The sequence below is a fragment of the Hypanus sabinus genome, chromosome 8, assembly GCF_030144855.1.
Source record: "Hypanus sabinus isolate sHypSab1 chromosome 8, sHypSab1.hap1, whole genome shotgun sequence".
NCBI lineage: Eukaryota > Metazoa > Chordata > Chondrichthyes > Myliobatiformes > Dasyatidae > Hypanus > Hypanus sabinus.
Genome location: NC_082713.1, coordinates 4,450,926 through 4,471,814, shown reverse-complemented (window position 1 = coordinate 4,471,814; position 20,889 = coordinate 4,450,926). Strand labels below are relative to the sequence as shown.

The following is a 20,889-nucleotide window of genomic DNA, read 5'->3' as shown; positions in this document are numbered from 1 at the left end:
GGGTTAGTAACCTGTAGGCATGCTATGATGGTGCTGGAAGCATGCAAGTACTTGCAGAATACCTCAGCACATGCTGAGACTGTGTTGGTCATTAACACATATGACACATTTCACTGTACGTGTCAATGACTATATTCGTCACATGTACAATTATTTATGTCCCATAGCACACAGAAGATGAAACTAACTGCAGCAGAAACACTTTAAAAGCTGAGTGTGTCAACCCAAACCAGGAAAGCAAGTATAAAACTACCTTAGGAAAGCGAGTTATTCCGATCAGTTTAATGAGGTCTATCCTCACAATTGTGGTATATGTGATATCCAGGTTGGAGTAGCACCTCTGGTGAAGGAGCTTGTCATGTGCATTATGGGGCAGCTCACTCACCTTTGGGCCACACCAGACACTCAGATCTCACCTGTGGCTCCAAGTAGCTGCTTGCATGTGACAGCGACTACACCCCAGTACACTGCTTTGACAGATAGGCTAAACCAGGTGAAGGTAGCTGGCAGACCTCATACCCTGGTGAGATACGGACATGTCTATCCTAGCATGTGAAATCAGCTCTAGCGGACTGGTTGGAGAGATCCAATGGCTAGGAAGGCAGTTCTGCAATGCTTTGTGGAGAGCAAAGGGCATGAAAAGGCAGAGAAGCGATGGCTATCTACAGCAACAAAGGAAGACCCTAGTTGTGATGACTACCCGGATCCACTGCACCCCGACTTCCCAGGTTGAGAGAGTGGAACTGCCCCAGTGTAACAGCTTTTCCACTTTAAATATTCTCCTGCACAGGTTTCCGTCATAGCCAGGTATAACTGACAGCCAACAATGACATTCTCAAACTTACCAATGATACATGTGGAAGTACCCCCTGGAGCACCAACTGTGGAGAGACAGGGTCCATTATTGCCAGCACTCGACACAAAGATAATGTTGTGCTTCAGAACTGCCTCTTCAATCACCTTGCATATCCTCCTGGATGAAAAATTAGAAAGCCAACATCATCAATGCAGGCTCAGTGTCACCTGCATCAGGTTTAATATCATCGGAGTACATCGTGAAATTTAGTGCTTTGCGGCAGTACTACAATATAACAATAAATTACAGTAAGAAATATATCTAAAAAATTAATTAAATATATAGTGCAAAAAGAAAACACCAAAAACAAAGAGAAAAAAAAGTGAGGTAGTATACATGGGTTCATTATCCGATCAACAATCTGACAATGGAGGAGAAGGAGCTATTCCTAAAATATTGAGTGTGTGCCTTCAGGCTCCTGTACCTCCTCCCTGAGGGTAGTAATAAGAGGGCATGTCTTCAAAATCATTTCAATTAATCCCACTTCCATCTGTTACTACTACAACCCCCAGAATTTCTCCTGTTATATTGATCCAATTTCGTATTAGAAGTTGCAGCTGAAATTACTTCCTCTGCTGCTTCAGTCACTACACTTCAGATCACTGTATGAACAATTATCCTCAGAGAACGGCACAGTAGCAGAGTGGTTAGCGCAGCAATTTACAGCACCACTGATCCAGGTTCAATTCCCACCCTATCTGTAAGGAGTTTGTACATTCTCACACTTAGAAAGAAATCAGGAAGGCTAAAAGACATGTAGTTGCTTGAGCAGAAAAGGTAAAGGTTAAGGGATTCCACAGATATTAGAATCAGAGACATTCTGTCGTGAAATTTGTTAATTTTATGGCAGCAGTACAATGAATTACATGATAAATAACTATAGAAAAAAACTGATACATAGAAAAATCCCTAGTTACATTAAATAAGAGTGTGTGAGTGTGTGTGTGTGTGTGTATTAACTAGTTAAGTTAAAGTAAGTAGTACAAAAAAAAAGTAAAAAAGTGGTGAGGTAGAGTTAAATATCACAAAGAGAAAGTCTCCAGATGCTGGAAACCCAAGCAGCACACTCAAAATGCTAGAGGAACTCAGCATCTAAGGAAAAGAGCAAATAGTCGGCATTCTGGGGCAAGATCCTACATCAGACCTGATGAAATGTCTCAGCTCGAAATATCAACTGTTTTCTCTTTTCCATAGATGCTGCCTGGCCTGCTGAGTTCCGCTAGCCATCTTGTCTGCTAGTGAGGTAGTATTCGTAGGTTCAATGTCCATTTAGAAATCAGATGGCAGACAGGAGGAAGCTATTCTTGAATCACTGAGTGTGTGCCTTCAGGCTTCAGTACTTCTTTCCCAATGTTAACAGTGTAAAGAGGATATGTTAAGAGCAAAAGGATTGCAAGGGACAAAATTAGCCCTCTGAAAGACCAGAATGGTAATCCATGGGTGGAGTCAAAACAGATGGAGATCGGAAATGCATTCTTTGCATTTGCATTTACTCGGGAGATGGATACAGAGTCTACAGAAGTGAGGCAAAGCAGCATCCACTTCACGGATTACAGAGGAGATGTTTGCTACGCTGAGGCAAATCAGGGTGGATAAATCACCAGGGCCTGACAAGGTGCACTCTTGGACCCTATGGGAGACGAGTGCGGGGCTTATCAGCAGCAGCAACTAAGCTCGACAAACGAGTGCTTCATGCAGGTCAGAGGCAGTGATTTAAAATGAGAGCTTTGTGGGCATTAGTCCTTTGCGCGGGGCCCATCAGCGGTGGCAACTAAGCTCCACGAACTAAATAAAAATATTGAAGGGATAAGCGGAGCGGCCATTGTCAGGGCAGCCAGCTGTCAGGAGTTGGCCAGTGGAGAGATTAGAAGCGACAGGCTTTGGCTCATTCAGGCTTCACTGATAGCGGGCTTCAGCGAGTTAAGTGGGTAAGTGGACTTCGCTTTTTGTGTTTTTCTTTGCATTTTTTTTGAGGGATAGAGAACATGCTGGTAAGGTTAGTATTTTGCTCTGGGTGTCAGATGTGGGAGTCCTGGGAATCTTCCAGTCTCCCAGATGGCCACATCTGCGCCAGGTACACCGAGATGCAGCTCCTGAGAGACTGTGTTAGGGACCTCAAGAGAGAGAATTTGTAGAATGTCTCAGGGATGGCTTTTTAGAACAGCTTGTTGTTGAGCCCACTAGAGGATCAGCTGTGCTGGATTGGGTGTTGTGCAATGATCCAGAGGTGATAAGAGAGCTTAAGGTTAAGGATCCTGAGGAACAGTCATCACAATATGATCAAAGCAACACTTACAACAAGCTGGAGGAACTCAGCAGGTCAGCAAGTCAGCAGGCCTGGAGGCACATGACAAGATAGGCCAAAGCCAGCTTTGTTTCCTGAAAGGAAGATCCTGCCTGACAAACCTACCGCAATTCTTTGTGGAAGTTACAAGCAGGGTAGACAAAGGAGATGAGGTAGATGTGGTGTACTTGGATTTTCAGAAAGCCTTTGACAACGTGCCGCACCTGAGGCTAATTAGCAAGATAAGAGCCCATTGAATTACAGGGAAGTTACTATCGTGGGTGGAGCATTGGTTGGTCAGCAGAAAACAGAGAGTGGGAATAAAGGGATCCTTTCTGGCTAACTGCCGGTTACCAGTGGAGTTCCACAGGGGTTGGTGTTGGGACTGTTATTTTTTATGATGTATGTCAATGATTTGGACTACAGTATTAAAGGATTTGTGGCTAAATTTGCCGATGATAAAAAGCTAGGTGGAGGAGCAGGAAGTGTTGAAGAAACAGAGAGCCTGCAGAGAGACTTAGATAGTTTAGGGGAATGGGCAAAGAAGTGGCAAATGAAATACAATGTTGGAAAGTGTATGGTCACGCACTTTGGTAGAAGAAATAAACGGACAGACTATTATTTAGATGGGGAGAGAATTCAAAATGCAGAGATGCAAAGAGACTTGGGAGTCCTTGTGCAAGATACCCTAAAGATTAACCTGCAGGTAGAGTCAGTGGTGAAGGCAGCAAATGCAATGTTGGCATTCATTTCTAGAGGTATAGAGTACAAGAGTTGGGGTGTAATGTTGAAGCTGTATAAGGCACCCGTGAGATCACACTTGGGAGTATTGTGTACAGTTTTAGGCTCCTATTTTAGAAAGGATATACTGACATTGAAGAGGGTTCAGAGAAGATTCACAAGAATGATTCCAGGAATGAAAGGGTTACCAGATGAGGAATGTTTGGCAGCTCTTGGGCTGTATTCCCTGGAGTTCAGGAGAATGAGGGGGGGATCTCATAGAAACATTCCAAATGCTGAAAGGCCTGAACAGATTAGATATGGCCAAGTTATTTCCCATGGTAGAGAATTCTAGGACAAAAGGGCACAACTTCAGGACTGAAGGACATCCTTTTAGAACTGAGATGTGGAGAAATTACTTTAGTCAGAGGGTAGTAAATCTGTGGAATTTGTTACCACCAGCAGCTGTGGAGGCCAAGTCATTAGGTGTATTTAAGGCAGAGTTAGATAGGTTCTTGATTAGCCAGGGCATCAAAGGGTATGGGGTGAAATCAGGAGAGTGGGGATGACTGGATGAAGTGGATCAGCCCATGATTGAATGGTGGAAGACTTGATGGGCCGAATGGCCTACTTCTGCTCCTAAATTTTATGGTCTTAGTGCAGAAATTGCTGGGGCCCCAGCAGAGATATTTAAAACATCTTTAACCACAGCAGAGATGCTAAAGGATTGAAGGATAACCAGTGTTGCTCCACAGTTTAAAAAAAGTCTCTAAACAGAAACCAGGAAATTGTAGGCCAGTGAGTCTGACATCAGTTGTGGGAAAGTTATTGGAAGGTATTCTAAGTAACTGGATATACAAGTACTTCAAAAGGGGAACCAGAGTGTAGGAACAGATGTATGGGAGAAGCAAGAAAAAGAAAACAGTAAAGTTCTTTGTACTGTTAGAGATAAACAGAGAGGAAGAGGTGGAGAATTTCTTAAATGCATTTATTTTAATGCTAGGAGCATTGTAAGAAAGGTGGATGAGCTTAGAGCATGGATTGATACCTGGAAATATGATGTTGTAGCTATTAGTGAAACATGGTTGCAGGAGGGGTGTGATTGGCAACTAAATATTCCTGGATTTCGTTGCTTCAGAATCAGAGGGACAATGGGGGAGGTATTGCGTTGCTTGAAAATATTACAGCCGTGCTCCGGCAAAATGGATTAGAGGGCTTGTCTAGGGAGACTATTTGGGTGGAACTGAGGAATGGGAAAGGTGTGGTAACACTTATAGGGGTGTATTATAGACCACCTAATGGGGAGCGAGAATTGAAGGAGCAAATTTGCAAGGAGATAGCAGATATTTGTAGTAAGCACAGGGTTACGATTGTGGAAGATTTTAATTTTCCACACATAGACTGGGAGCCCATACTATAAAAGGGATGGACGGTTTGGAGTTTGTAAAATGAGTGCAGGATAGTTTTTTGCAGCAATACATAGAGGTACCAACTAGTGCAAGGGCAGTGTTGGATCTTCTGTTAGGGAATTAAATAGGTCAGGTGACGGAGGTATGTGTTGGGGAGCACTTTGGGTCCAGTGATCACAATGCCATTAGTTTCAATATAATTATGGAGAAGGATAGGACGGGACCCAGGGTTGAGATTTTTGATTGGAGAAATGCTAACTTTGAAGAGATGCGAAAGGATTTAGAAGGAGTGGATTGGGACAATTTGTTTTATGGGAAGGATGTAATAGAGAAATGGCGGTCATTTAAAGGTGAAATTTTAAGGGTAGAGAATCTTTATGTTCCTGTTAGGTTGAAAGGAAAAGTTAAAAGTTTGACAGAGCCATGGTTTTCAAGGGATATTGGAATCTTGGTTAGGAAAAGAGAGATATCTACAATAAATATAGGCAGCATGGAGTAAATGAGGTGCTCGAGGAATATAAAGAACGTAAGAAGGATCTTAATAAAGAAATTAGAAAAGCTAAAAGAAGTTATGAGGTTGCTTTGGCAAGTAAGGTGAAAATAAATCCGAAGGGTTTCTACAGTTATATTAGTAGCAAAAGGATATTGAGGGAGAAACTTGGTCCCTTGGAGTGTCAGAGTGGACAGCTATGTGTGGAGCCGAAAGAGATGGGGGAGATTTTGAACAATTTATTTTCTTCGGTATTCAATAAGGAGAAGGATATCGAATTGTGTAAAGTAAGGGAAACAAGTAGAGAAGTTATGGAAACTATGACGATTAAAGAGGAGGAAGTACTTGCGCTTTTAAGAAATATAAAAGTGGATAAATCTCCAGGTCCTGACAGGATCTTCCCTAGGACCTTGAGGGAGGTTAGTGTAGAATTAGCAGGGGCTCTGACAGAAATATTTCAAATGTCATTAGAAACAGGGATGGTGCCGGAGGATTGGTGTATTGCTCATGTGGTTCCATTGTTTAATAAGGGTTCTAAGGCTAAACCTAGCAATTATAGGCCTGTCAGTTTGACGTCAGTGGTGGGTAAATTAATGGAAAGTATTCTTAGAGATGGTATATGTAATTATCTAGACAGACAGGGTCTAATTAGGAACAGTCAACATGGATTTGTGCATGGAAAGTCATGTTTGAAAAATCTTATTGAACTTTTTGAAGATGTTACAAGGAAAATTGACGAGGGTAAAGCAGTGGATGTTGTCCATATGGATTTCAGTAAGGCCTTTGACAAGGTTCTGCACAGAAGGTTAGTTAGGAAGGTTCAATTGTTATGCATTAACAATGAAGTAGTAAAATGAATTCAACAGTGGCTGGATGGGAGATGCCAGAGAGTACTGGTGGATAACTGTTTGTCAGGTTGGAGGCCGGTGACTAGTGGTGTGCCTCAGGGATCTGTACTGGGTCCAATTATGTTTGTCATATACATTAATGATCTGGATGATGGGGTGGTAAATTGGATTAGTAAGTATGCAGATGATCCTAAGGTAGGTGGCGTTGTGGATAATGAAGTAGGTTTTCAAAGTTTGCAGAGAGATTTAAGCCAGTTAGAAGAGTGGGCTGAACTATGGTGGATGGAGTTTAATGCTGATAAGTGTGAGGTGCTACACTTTAGTAGGAATAATCCAAATAGGACATACATGGTAAATGGTAGGGCGTTGAGGAATGCAGTAGAACAGAGTGATCTAGGAATAATGATGCATAGTTCCCTGAAGGTGGAATCTCATGTGGATAGGGTGGTTAAGAAAGCTTTTGGTGTGTTGGCCTTTATAAATCAGAGCATTGAGTATAGGAGTTGGGATGTAATGTTAAAATTGTACAAGGCATTGGTAAGGCCGAATTTGGAGAATTGTGCGCAGTTCTGGTCACCGAATTATGGGAAAGATGTCAACAAAATAGAGAGAGTACAGAGGAGATTTACTAGAATGTTACCTGGGTTTCAGCACCTAAGTTACAGACAAAGGTTGAACAAGTTAGGTCTTTATTCTTTGGAGCGTAGAAGGTTGAGGGGGTACTTGATAGAGGTACTTAATATTATGAGGGGGATAGATAGAGTTGACGTGAATAGACATTTTCCATTGAGAGTAGGGAGGATTCAAACAAGAGGACGAGTTCAGAGTTAGGGGCAAAAGTTTAAGGGTAACACGAGGGGGAATTTCTTTACTCAGAGAGTGGTAGCTGTGTGGAATAAGCTTCCAGTAAAAGTGGCAGAGACAGGTTTGGTATTGTCATTTAAAGTAAAATTGGATAGGTATATGGACAGGAAAAGAAAGGGTTATAGGCTGAGTGCAGGTCAGTGGGATGAGATGAGAGTAAGCGTTCGGCACGGACTAGAAGGGCCGAGATGGCCTATTTCTATGCCGTAATTGTTATATGGTTTATATGGTTATATTATAAAAGACATGGTCTAATTAACAATAGCCAGCATGGCTTTGTGCATGGTAAGTCATGTCTAAACAATCCTATTGAATTTTGAGGGATACTAGGAAAGTGTATCAAGACAAGGCAGTAGACGTCGTCTACATGAACTTTAGCAAGGCATTTGACAAGGCCCCTAATGAGAGGTTGGTCAAGAAGGTTCAGCACTTGGCATCAGGCTGAGGAAGTATATTCAATTAGATGAATTGGTGCAGGCAGCGGAGCGGGAGCAAGGAGTGCTCGAGGTCGACAGATCACTGGAGATTGGAGGATCAGAGGATCAGCCATTGTAAGTAGGCCGAGACTGTCGGACCTACCTGGACAGTACCTGAGGAGCAAGGTAAAACTGTGCAGGCGCGGGTGACATCAGCAGCGAGCGCGGAGTTTAAGAGGCCCACTTTCAGGAGCGGGCAGCGTCAGGCGGGCAGCGGAGTGCGCGGGATCAGAGTGCTGGGCTTTGGCTCAGTGGGCTTCGGCGCAAGGGGACTTCGGTGAGAGGAAATCAGTAAGTACTTTTTTCATCTATTCTGACTAATCTGGGATCAGGTAATGGGGGAGACAGTCAGAGCAGTGGTGTGCTCCGTATGCAGTATGTAGGAGGTCAGGGTCAACACAGTTGTTCCTGATGACCACACCTGCAAAAGGTGCATCCAGCTGCAGCTCCTATCAGACCGAGTTAGGGAATTGGAGCAGGAGCTGGATGAACTACGGATCATTCGGGAGGCAGAGGCAGAGATAGATAAGAGTTATCGGGAGGTAGTCACACCGAAAAGATAGGAGGTAGGCAAATGGGTGACAGTCAAGAGAGGCAGGGGGAGCAGACAGAGAAAGCAGAGCACCCCTGTGGCCATTCCCATCAACAATAAATATACCGTTCAGGATACTGTTGGTGGGGATGACCTACCAGGAACAAGTTGCAGTGGTCCTGTCTCTGGCACTGAAGTTGGACCCTTGACTAGGAAGGGGAGGAGGGAAGAGAAGAGAGCAGTAGCGATAGGGGATTCTATAGTCGGGGGGCAGATAGGAGATTTTGTGGGGAAGATCAGGAGTCTCAGATGGTATGTTGCCTCCCTGGTGCTGGGGTCCGGGACATCTCAGATCGGGTGCAGTTTATTTTCGAGAGGGAGGGCAAGAACCCAGATGTTGTGGTCCATGTAGGTTGTGTGAGGGGGTCCTGCGTAGCGAGTTCAGGGAGTTAGGTGCGAAGCTGAAGGGCAGGACCTCCAGGGTAACAACCTCAGGATTACTACCTGTGCCACGTGCGAGTGAGGCAAGGAACAGAAAGATTATACAGATTAATACGTGGCTGAGAGGATGGTGCAGGAGGGAGGGCTTCAGGTGTTTAGATAATTGGGCTTCGTTCCAGGGAAGGTGGGATCTGTTCCACCGGGACGGTTTACACCTGAACTGCAGCGGTACTAACATTCTTGCAGGAAAGTTCGCTAGTGCTTCTCGGGGGGGGGGGTTAAACTAAATTTGCAGGGGGCAGGGATCCAGAATGTGAGAGAAGATAGCAAGATGAAGGATAAAGGACAGGTGGGGACTACATGGTTCCAGTATACTAAATGTGTAGTAGAGAAAGGTGAGGCAGAACAACTGATAAGGAGAACACATGTACAGAGGGATGGTCTGACGGAACATGGAGTTAAACCTGCAGAAAGAATAAGTAAATTTAGGAAGGACAACAAAATTCAAGGGGCGTACAGCCCGATGGGAGTTCAGGGAGCTGCGTTAACACAATAGGCAGCGATTTAAACAGAGAGAGGAGAAATGGGCTAAAAATTCTACATCTGAATGCACGAAGTGTCAGAAATAAGGCGGATGAGCTTGAAGCTCAGGTGCGAATGGGTAATTATGATGTTGTTGGGATAACGGAGATATGACTGCAGGGAGATCAGACCTGGGAAATGAATGTACAAGGGTATACATGCTATCGTAGGGACAGAAATGTGGGCAGAGTGGGTGGGGTGGCCCTGTTGGTGAGGAATGAGATTCAGTCCTTAGCAAGGGGGGACATAGGATCAGGAGAAGTAGAGTCTGTGTGGATAGAACTGAGGAACAGTAAGGGCAAAAAGACCCTAATGAGTGTTGTCTACAGGCCCCCAAACAGTAGCATGGATATTGGGTGCAAGTTGAATAGGGAGTTAACATTGGCATATGGTAAAGGTAATGTCGCAGTAGTTATGGGGGATTTCAACATGCAGATGAACTGGGAAAAGTAGGTTGGTGCTGGACCCCAGGATAGGGAGTTTGTAGAGTGCCTACGGGATGCATTCTTGGAACAGCTTGTACGAGAGCCGACCAGGGACAAGGCTATTCTGGATTTAGTGTTGTGTAATGAACAGGATTTGATAAGCGATCTTGAAGTAAAGGAGCCATTAGGAGGTAGTGACCATAATATGATAAGTTTTTATGCGTAATTTAAGAAGGATAAGGGCAGATCGGAGGTGTCAGTGTTGCAGTTGAACAAAGGAGACTATGGAGCTGTGAGGGAGGAGCTGGCTAAAGTTAAATGGACAGATATCCTAGCAGAAAAGACAGTGGAACAGCAATGACAGGTATTCTTGGGAATAATGCACAAGGTGCAAAATCAGTTCATCCCCTGGAGAAGGAAGGATTCAAAGGGGGGGAAAGGGGCCACAGTGGTTGACAAAGGAAATCAGAGATTGCATAGCATTAAAAAAAACTAAGTATGACAGAGCTAAGGTGAGTGGGAAGGCAGATGATTGGGAAATTTTTAAGGAACAACAGAACTTAACTAAAAAGGCAATACGGGGAGAAAAAAATGAGGTACGAATGCAAGCTAGCCAGGAATATAAAGGAGGATAGCAAAAGCATTTTTAGGTATGTGAAGAGAAAGGAGATAGTTAAGTACAATGTTGGGCTCTTGAAGAATGAATTGGGTGAAATTGTTATGGGAAACAGAGAAATGGCAGAAGAATTTAATAAGTACTTTAGATCTGTCTTCACTAGGGAAGACACAAGTAATCTCCCAGATGTATGGATGGGCCAAGTACTTAGGGTAACAGAGAAAATGAAACAGATTGACATTAGGAAGGAAATGGTGATGAGTAGACTGATGGGACTGAAGGCTGACAAATCCCCAGGTCCAGATGGTCTGCATCCTAGGGTACTAAAGGAGGTGGCTCTGGAAATTGCAGATGCATTGGTAATCATTTTCCAATGTACCTTAGATTCAGGATCAGTTCCTGAGGATTGGAGAATGGCTAATGTTATCCCACTTTTTAAGAAAGGAGGGAGGGAGAAAACAGAGAACTATTGACCTGTCAGCCTAACATCAGTAGTGGGGAAGATGCTAGAGTCCATTATTAAAGATGAAATAGTAGCATATCTAGATAGCAGTGATAGGATTGGGTCGAGCCAGCATGGATTTAGCAAGGGTAAATCATGCTTGACTAATCTGTTGGAGTTTTTCGAGGATATAATCAGGAAGTTAGACAAGGGAGATCCAGTGGATGTAGTGTACCTCGATTTTCAGAAGGCATTTGATAAGGTCCCACATAGGAGATTGGTGGGTAAAATCAGAGCTCATGGTATTGGGGGGAAGACATTGACATGGATAGAAAACTGGTTGGCAGATAGAAAGCAAAGGGTAGCGGTGAATGGGTGTTTCTCGGAATGGCAGGTGGTGACTAGTGGGGTGCCACAGGGCTCGGTATTGGGACCACAGCTGTTTACAATTTACATCAATGATTTAGATGAAGGCATTGAGAATAACATCAGCAAGTTTGCTGATGATACTAAGCTGGGTGGCAGTGTGACATGTGATGAGGATGTCAGGAGAATTCAGGGTGACTTGGATAGGCTGGGTGAGTGGGCAGATACTTGGCAGATGACGTTTAATGTGAATAAGTGTGAGGTTATCCACTTTGGGAGTAAGAACAGGAAGGCAGATTATTATCTGAATGGTGTAAAGTTAGGTAAGGGAGAAATACAAAGAGATCTAGGAGTCCTTGTTCATCAGTCACTGAAGGTGAATGAGCAAGTGCAGCAGGCAGTGAAGAAGGCTAATGGAATGTTGGCCTTTATTACAAAGGGAATTGAGTACAAGAGCAAGGAAATCCTCTTGCATTTGTACAGGGCCCTGGTGAGACCACACCTGGAGTATTGTGTACAGTTTTGGTCTCCAGGGTTAAGGAAGGACATCCTGGCTGTAGAGGAAGTGCAGCGTAGATTCACAAGGTTAATTCCTGGGATGTCCGGACTGTCTTACGCAGAGAGGTTAGAGAGATTGGGCTTGTACACGCTGGAATTAAGGAGATTGAGAGGGGATCTGATTGCAACATATAAGATTATTAAGGGATTGGACAAGATAGAGGCAGGAAATATGTTCCAGATGCTGGGAGAGTCCAGTACCAGAGGCATGGTTTGAGAATAAGGGGTAGGTCATTTAGGACAGAGTTAAGGAAAAACTTCTTCTCCCAGAGAGCTGTGGGGGTGTGGAATGCACTGCCTCGGAAGGCAGTGGAGGCCAGTTCTCTGGATGCTTTCAAGAAGGAGTAAGATAGGTATCTTATGGATAGGGGAATCAAGGGATATGGGGACAAGGCAGGAACCGGGTATTGATAGCAGATGATCAGCCATGATCTCAGAATGGCGGTGCAGGCTCGAAGGGCCAAATGGTCTACTTCTGTACCTATTGTCTACTGGCTTTGTGGGTGACGCCAGAGAGTGCTAGAGGGTTGTATCTTTTACTGGAGGCCTGTGACTGGTGGTGTGCTTGGTACTTTTTTGTTTGTCATCTAGATCTAGACGATAACGTGGTTAACTGGATCAGCAAATTTGTGAATGACTGCAAGATTGGGGGTGTAGTGGGCAGTGAGGAAGGCTATCATGGCTTGCAGAGGGATCAGCATCAGCTGGAAAAATGGGATAAAAAAAAGCAGATGGAAGTTAATGTAGACAAGTGTGAGGTTTTGCAGGTAAATAATTCTTTGAAAGTATTGGCATTGGTAGATAAGGTCGTAAAGAAAGCTTTTGGCACATTGGCCTTTATATATCAATGTATCAAGTTCAGGAGAACGGGGAAGTTATGTTGAATTTGTATAAGATGTTGGTAAAACATATTTTGGAGTATAGTGTTCAGTTTCAGACACCTACCTGCAAGAAAGATGTAAACAACTTTGAAAGAGTGCAGAGAAAATTTACAAGGATGTTGCTGGGTCTGGAGGACCTGAGTTATTAGGAAAAACAATAGGTTTGGAGCATCTCCTTTAGAATTAGAAGATTGACAGGAGATTTGATAGAGGTGGGTGCATGGAACACGCTGCCAGGATAGTAGTAGAAGCAGATACATTAGGAACATTTAGATAGGCACGTGGATTATAGAAATATGTAGGGTTATTGGAGAGGAAAGGGTTAGATTGATCTTAGAATAGGTTAAAAAATCAGCACAAGAATGTGGGCCAAAGATCTGGTACTGTGTTGTAGTGTTCTATGTTATACACCAAATTGAATTCCATCTGTCATCACTTAGCCTAACTTTCCAGTTGATCTCTGTCCCACTGTATCCTTTTGCACCTTGTTCACTATCCACTACTCCGGTTCCCTCTGTTCCCGTACATTATACCCTACTGCAGTTTCCACAGTTCCCATTCTCCATCCCCTACTCCAGTTCCCTCCTTTCCCATTCCCTATCCACTACTCCGGTTCCCTCTGTTCCCGTTCTCCATCCACTGCTCTGGTTCCCTCTGTTCCCATTCAATATCCCCTACTCCATTCCCAAAGGCATATGGGTTGGTGAGTTAGGTGTTTACGGTATGTTGTGTAGGTGAGCAGTTGATGGGATTATGAGGAGAATAAATGTTGGTGTTGATGAAGCATTAGTGTGATTTATTTATTTATTTATAGATACAGCACGGAACAGGCACCAACAAACCATGCCGCTCAACAACCCACCTTTTTAATCCTAGCCTAATCACAATACAATTTACAACAGCCAATTAGACTACTAACCATCACTTCACTGGACTCGGAGGAAAGGAGCACATGGGACAGAACATACAAACTTGCTTACAGAGGACGCCCCAAGCTGTAATAGCATCACGCTAACCACTACACTACCATGGCACCCCAATGGTGAATGTTTTCAGGAATGGCCTGATCCCTCACCATGTCTTTAGAAGCTCTTGACTAAATAGATCTTTATAGTGATGTTCAAAAGGGTGGGGTGGTAGGGAGGAGTACAACCCAGAAGCTTCTTCCTTCACTCCCCCTCCCACACCAACCTGGCTTTACCTTTTTATTCCATCTTACTCCCCTTTCCCTGCAAGCCGTGATGAAGGATCTTGGCCCAAAACATCAATTGATTATTAATTTCCGTAGATGCTGCTGAGTTCCTCCAGTATTTCGTTGTGCGCTAAAAGTGTATTGGTTGGGGTGGGGGGGGGGGGGGCGGAAGAACTGGAACAGTTGACATTTCAGGTCAAAACACTGCATCAGTCCTGATCAAGTTCAAGTTTGTCAATCAACCATACATGAATACAGCCAAATGAAACAGTGTTCCTCTGAGGCCAAGGTACAAAACAAAGTACCAGCAGCAAAGCACTTATTATTACAATAGCAGAAATACAGTTACAAATAACTCGAGATATCCAATGTCTATCCTAAATCTGAAATGGGTCTTTGAACTAAATATGAAAAAAACAGGGCAAAGTGTGGAGGAGGTGAGTATATGGAGTTAGCTCAAGTTCAACTATCATTAAACCATATGTGAATAAGCCAAATGGTACAGCATTCCTCTGGGGCCAAGGTGCAAAGCACAATACCAGCAGCACACAGCACATATGGTTATGATAGGAGAAAAACATACCGTCATTAAGTCATAAAAAAAATATAATATAGCCCAAGGCCCTTAGTGGCATGGCCTGAAGATTGATCGTGCACAGGATGTTGTCCTGATCCAGCTCATCTTCTACTGAGTGAACAGCAAAGGGCAGTACCAACAGGAGGGGTAAAGAACATAAGAAATAGGAGCAAGAGTAGGCCATCCGGCCCATCGAGCCTGCCCCGCCATTCAATAAGATCATGGCTGATCTTCCGTAAACTCAGCTCCATCTACCTGTCTTTTCTCAGTAACCCTTAATTCCCTTACTAAGTAAAAACCTATCTAACTGTTTCTTAAATATATTTAGTGAAGAAGCCTCAACTGCTTCCCTGGGCAGAGAATTCCACAGATTCACCACTCTCTGGGAAAATGTTTTTTCCTCATCTCCATCCTAAATCTTCTCCCCTGAATCTTGAGGTAATGTCCCCTAGTTCTAGTCTCAGTTTACCAACGGAAACAACTTTCTTGCTTCTATCTTACCCATCCCTTTCAAAACGTTTCCATAAGATCCCCTCTTATTCTTCTGAACTCCAGAGAGTATAGTCCCAGGTGACTCAATCTTTCCTCATAGGTTAACCCCTTCATCCCAGGAATCAACCTGGTGAACCTCCTCTGCACTGCCTTCAAAGTCAGTATATCCTCCCTCGAGTATGGAGACCAAGACTGCACACAGTACTCCAGAAGCAGCCTCACCAGTATCCTGTATAGTTGCAGCATGACCTCCCTGCTCTTGAATTCAATCCTTCTAGCAATGGCCAACATTCCGTTTGCCTTCTTAATAACTTGTTATACCTGCAAGCCAATTTTTAGCGATTCATGCACAAGCACTCCCAAGTCCCTCTGCATAACAGCATGCTGCGATCTTTCACCATTAAATAATAATCTGCTCTTCTATTATTCCTTCCAAAGTGGATGATCTCGCATTTACCAACGTTGTATTCCATCTGCCAGACCTTGGCCCACTCACTTAACCTATCTTATCCCTCTGCAGACTCTCCACATCCTCTGTACAATAGACAATAGGTGCAGAAGTAGACCATTCGGCCCCTTGAGTCTGCAATTTGCCTTTCCACTCAGTTTAGTCTCATCACCAAATTTTGCTGCGCTACACTCAGTCCCCTCTTCCAAATCATCAACGTAAATGGTAAACAGCTGCGGGTCCAGCACCAAACCATGCGGCACCCCACTCACCACAGACTGCCACCCAGAGAAACACACATTTATACCACTCTCTACCTTCTACTGGTTGATCAATCCACTATCCATGCCAATACACTTCCTCTGTCTCCGTACATCCGAATCTGTCTCTTGTGTGGCACCTTATGGAATGCCTTCTGGAAATCCAAGTATACAACATCCACCTGTTCCCCTCTATCCACTGTATTCTTTATGTCCTCGAAGAACTCCAGTAAGTTTGTCAAACAGGACCTGCCTTTTCTGAATCCATGCTGTGTCTGTCTAATGGAACCACTCCTTTCTAAATGTTTCGCTATTTCTTCCTAAATGACAGCTTCAAGCTCCTAACCCAGTACAGATGCCAGAGGGCCGACAGAGGCCTCTGATGCAGGTTTTCATTCCGAGACATTGACAACTCCTTCTCAAGCACCACCCCACTACCAAAGACACGACTTGACCCACTGAATTCCTCCAGTAAATTGTTTGCTGCTCCAGATTCCATCATCTGCACTCTCTTGTCTCTTCAATATCTAGGGCACATTTGACAGGAACTGCAACTATCATGTGAGACTTTAACTTGCCTGTTGATTGGGCAAAGTAAATGGGTAAGAGCATAAAAAAATTGTGGAGTATGTCAGGGATTGTGCTATGGAATCCAAAGGATAAATATTAAAGATTTGTCACATGTTCGGTGGAATATCAGAACATACAGCATCACTTGCATCAAAGACCAACACAGTGTGCTGGGGGGCAAGCTACAAGTGTCGCCATGTTTCCAGCGCCAAACTAGCATGAGTACATCTTACTATCCCTGGTCTATACATCTTTGGAATTTGGAAGGAAATCCAGATGGTCACACAATGAACTTAGAAGCTCCTTACAGACTGGTTTGGTGCAGCATCCTCTCACATTAGTAGACTACTACTAATACGATACTAGTGCGATCATTCAAGTGAAGTATGATGTTCTCCTAAGGGGTTGTCTATTGAGAAGTCCTCAGGTGACTGTGGAGGCTGATCTGGGATCCACATATTCTGGTGCATGTGGTGGGCAAGAGTAAGTTGTGGCTGTGACTGGTGGTTGGGTCTTTTGGTTGTTCAGTCTCTCCTTTCACAGCTACCGCTTATTCGCTGCAGCACAGTACAGACTGTTTTCAGATAGACAGACACACATACTTTATTGATCCCGAGGGAAATTAGGTTTTGTTACAGCCGCATCAACTAAGAATAGTGAAGAAATATAGCAATATAAAACCATAAATAATTAAATAATAAGTTAATCATGTCAAGTGGAAATAAGTCCAGGACCAGCCTATTGGCTCAGGGTGTCTGAGACTCCAAGGAAGGAGTTGTAAAGTTTGATGGCCACAGGCAGGAATGACTTCCTATGACGCTCAGTGTTACATCTCGGTGGAATGAGTCTCTGGCTGAATGTACTCCTGTGCCTAACCAGTACATTATGGAGTGGATGGGAGCCATTGTCCAAGATGTCATGCAACTTGGACAGCATCCTCTTTTCAGACACCACCGTCAGAGAGTCCAGTTCCACCCCCACAACATCATTGGACTTACGAATGAGTTTGTTGATTCTGTTGGTGTCTGCTACCCTCAGCCTGCTGCCCCAGCACACAACAGCAAACATGATAGCACTGGCCACCACAGCTTCGTAGACCATCCTCAGTATCGTCTGGCAGATGTTAAAGGACCTCAGTCTTCTCAGGAAATAGAGACGGCTCTGACCCTTCTTGTAGACAGCCTCAGTGTTCTTTGACCAGTCCAGTTTATTGTCAATTCATATCCCCAGGTATTTGTAATCCTCCACCATGTCCACAGTGACCCCTTGGATGGAAACAGGGGTCACCGGTGCCTTAGCCCTCCTCAGGTCCACCACCAGCTCCTTAGTCTTTTTCACATTAAGCTACAGATGATTCTGCTCGCACCATCTGACAAAGTTTCCCACCGTAGCCCTGTACTCAGCCTCATCTCCCTTGCTGATGCATCCAATTTTGGCAGAGTCATCAGAAAACTTCTGAAGATGGCAAGACTCTGTGCAGTAGTTGAAGTCCGAGGTGCAGCTTCCTCTTAAAACAGATTTCCTCCAGTGTATCTATTGAGTGAAATGTCTTCCCAGTTTTTAGATGTAACATTGAATTTCTGGTGGATGATTTTGATGTAACCTTTAAAACCTTTCCTTTGCTCAACAAGGGCTCACTTCCTTTGACTCACAATATGTGAAAAATACAGCAAACTATCAGCAGAAAAGATTATTGGCTGCAGTTTATAATAATGCAGGACATAGAAGCACACAGGAAAATTCACTGCATATGCTACACACCCAGCAAAGTAACTTTTCCAAAAGCTCCTTTCTGGAAAGTGCTATTGGGTTTTTAAAACAAAGACTTCACAAGATCTTAAAAGCTTCTTCCCCCAGGCATTTAATCTTATTCTAGTTAGCACTTCTACGCCCTCTATCTATTTCCTTTGTCACTGTACTGTAAACACTTTTAAACCAATTTTTATAATGCTGTTTACATTGTAAAAACCCTGGTATTTATGTATTTATACATTTTATTCCATATCTTTTTATATAATTTATAAATTCTTTAAATTTTTTTATGTTGTTGTTCCTCATTGCATGTTGCACCAACACCCTGAAATATGGGGAATAAAATTGATCCTTGATCATTTTATTTTGAATGGCTTTCAAGCTCAATATACTGTCCTAGATTTGACTCTAAACTTTCCTCAGGAAAAGGATATCATTTGTAAACACAAATGATACTGCATATGCAGGAAATCCAAAATTTCTGTGCTTTGGGAATCTGTGATTTAAGATGGGGAGAGCTGATAAAGCAGGTGGAGAGAGACTGTAGTCCGAGTCTGAAAGGGTTAGAAGGAGATTAAGTCCCAAAGTCCCTGCAGACAGAGGTTAGTAAACATTTATATCCTCAGATGGGTGTTGAAGTTTAAACCTTTCTCAAACAGCAACAGGGTCACTGTTCATGTGAAGTCTCAGATCAACAAATATTAATTAACTAGGTTTGAAGGGGACTGACCAGATGTCTGCTGTAAAGGACCAAGGTTAACCATGAATACAAGGGATTCTGTAGATGCTGGAGATCCAGAACAATGTACAGAAAATGCTGGAGGAATTCAGCATGTCAGGCAGCTTCTATGGAAATGAGTAAACTGTTGACGTGTCGGGTCGAGACTTTCAGAAAGACTGGAAAGGAAGGGCGAAGATTCCAGAATAAGAAGATGGGGGGAGGGGAAGGAGGAGAGCTAGAAGGTGATAGGTAAAACCGGGGGGGTGCAAAAGATAAAATCCTGGAGAAGAAGAAATCTGATAGGAGAGGAAAGTAGACAATAGGAGAAAGGGAAAGGAGGGGGCATCAGGGAGAGGTAACAGGTAGGTGAGAAGATGGAAGAGGCCAGGGTGGGCAATAACACAAATGGAGAGGGGAGAGGGAAGATTTTTTTAACTAGCAAGAGAAATTGAGTGATAGGGCTGAGGAAAGGGAAAACAGAAATAAATCAAAGATAGCGTGCAACAGAGATGATAGAAAGGACAGGCACGAGATGAGGCATTATCACAACCAGTGCGATGATTTACAGAGCAACAGAGGCGTGGTGCAGTTATAACAGAAAGCAACAAATACTGAATTGAAAGTATTATATTTGAATGCATGCAGCATAAAGAATAAAAGGGACTATCTTGAAATTCAGTTAGATTGGCAAGTACGACATTATTGCCATCACTGAAACTTGGCTAAAGGATGGCTGCCATGGGAGCTGTACGTCCAAGAATATACGGTGATTGGAAAGATGGATGGGTCAGTAGGCAGAGGGGGTAGTGTGGCCCTGTGTATAAGAAATAATATTAAATCATTAGAAAGGGATAACCTAGGATTGGAAGGTGTAGAATCTCCATGGGTTGAGTTAAGAAATGGCAAGGGTAAAAGGGCCCTAATGGCAGTTGTATACAGGCCTCCAAACAGCAGCCAGCATATGGATTACAAATTACAGCAGGAGACAGAAAAGGCATGTCAGAAGGGCAATGTCATGATAATCACTGGGGATTTTAACATGAAAGTGGATTGGGAAAACCAGGTCTGTACTAGACTTCAACAGAATGAATTTGTAGAATGTCTAAGGGATGGATTTTTAGAACAGCTTGTTATTGAGCCCACTAGGGGATCAGCTGTGGTGGACTGGATGTTATACAATTATCTGATTCCATTTTGAAATCTAGGGAGGAGAAACTAAATTCCAATGTGTCGGTCTTTCAGTGAAATAAAGGAAATTACAATGGCATGACAGGAGAACCGGCCAAAGTTGACTAAGAGAATATCCTGCCTGACTAACCTACTGCAATTTTTAGAGAAAATTACAAGCAGGATAGACAAAGGTGATGCAGTGGATGCAGCGTACTTGGATTTTCAGAAGGCTTTATGACAAGGTGCCGCACGTACAAGAGCCTATGGAATTACAGGGAAGTTACTAGCATGGGTGGAACACTGGCTTAGGGAGCGATCCCTGTGAAAAGCAGAAAGGGGGGGGGAGGGAAAGATGTGCTTGGTAGTGGGATCCCGTTGGAGGTGGCGGAAATTATGGAGAATTATATGTTGGGCCTGGAGGCTGGTGGGGTAGTAGGTGAGGACAAGGGGAACCCTATCCCGAGTGGGATGGCGGGCGGATGGGGTGAGGACAGATGTGCGGGAAAAGGGAGAGATGCGTTTGAGAGCAGAGTTGATGGTGGAAGAAGGGAAGCCCCTTTGTTTAAAAAAGGAAGACATCTGCTTCGTCCTAGACTGAAAAGCCTCATCCTGAGAGTAGATGCGGCAGAAACGGAGGAATTGTGAGAAAGGGATAGCATTTTTGCAAGGGACAGTGTTGGAAGAGGAATAGTCCAGGTAGCTGTGAGAGTCTGTAGGCTTGTCGTAGATATCAGTAGATAAGCCATCTCCAGAGATGGAGACAGAAAGATCAAGAAAGAGGAGGGAGGTGTCGGAAATGGACCAGGTCAATTTGAGGGCAGGGTGAAAGTTGGAGGCAAAGTTAATGAAATCAACGAGCTCAGCATGCGTGCAGGAGGCAGCGCCAATGCAGTCGTCGATGTAGCGAAGGAAAAGAG

The 20,889-nt window shown here is 43.7% G+C and overlaps 1 protein-coding gene across 1 annotated transcript in view; it reads right to left on the bottom strand.

Annotated features, from left to right (window-relative positions):
- Positions 1-20,889, bottom strand: part of LOC132397899 (tripeptidyl-peptidase 2-like) — a 190,172-nt gene that overhangs the window by 122,212 nt on the left and 47,071 nt on the right. Inside the window, exon 9 of the mRNA XM_059976684.1 lies at positions 846-973. Coding sequence (XP_059832667.1) covers positions 846-973 — 128 coding nt within the window. The remainder of the gene's footprint in view (positions 1-845; positions 974-20,889) is intronic.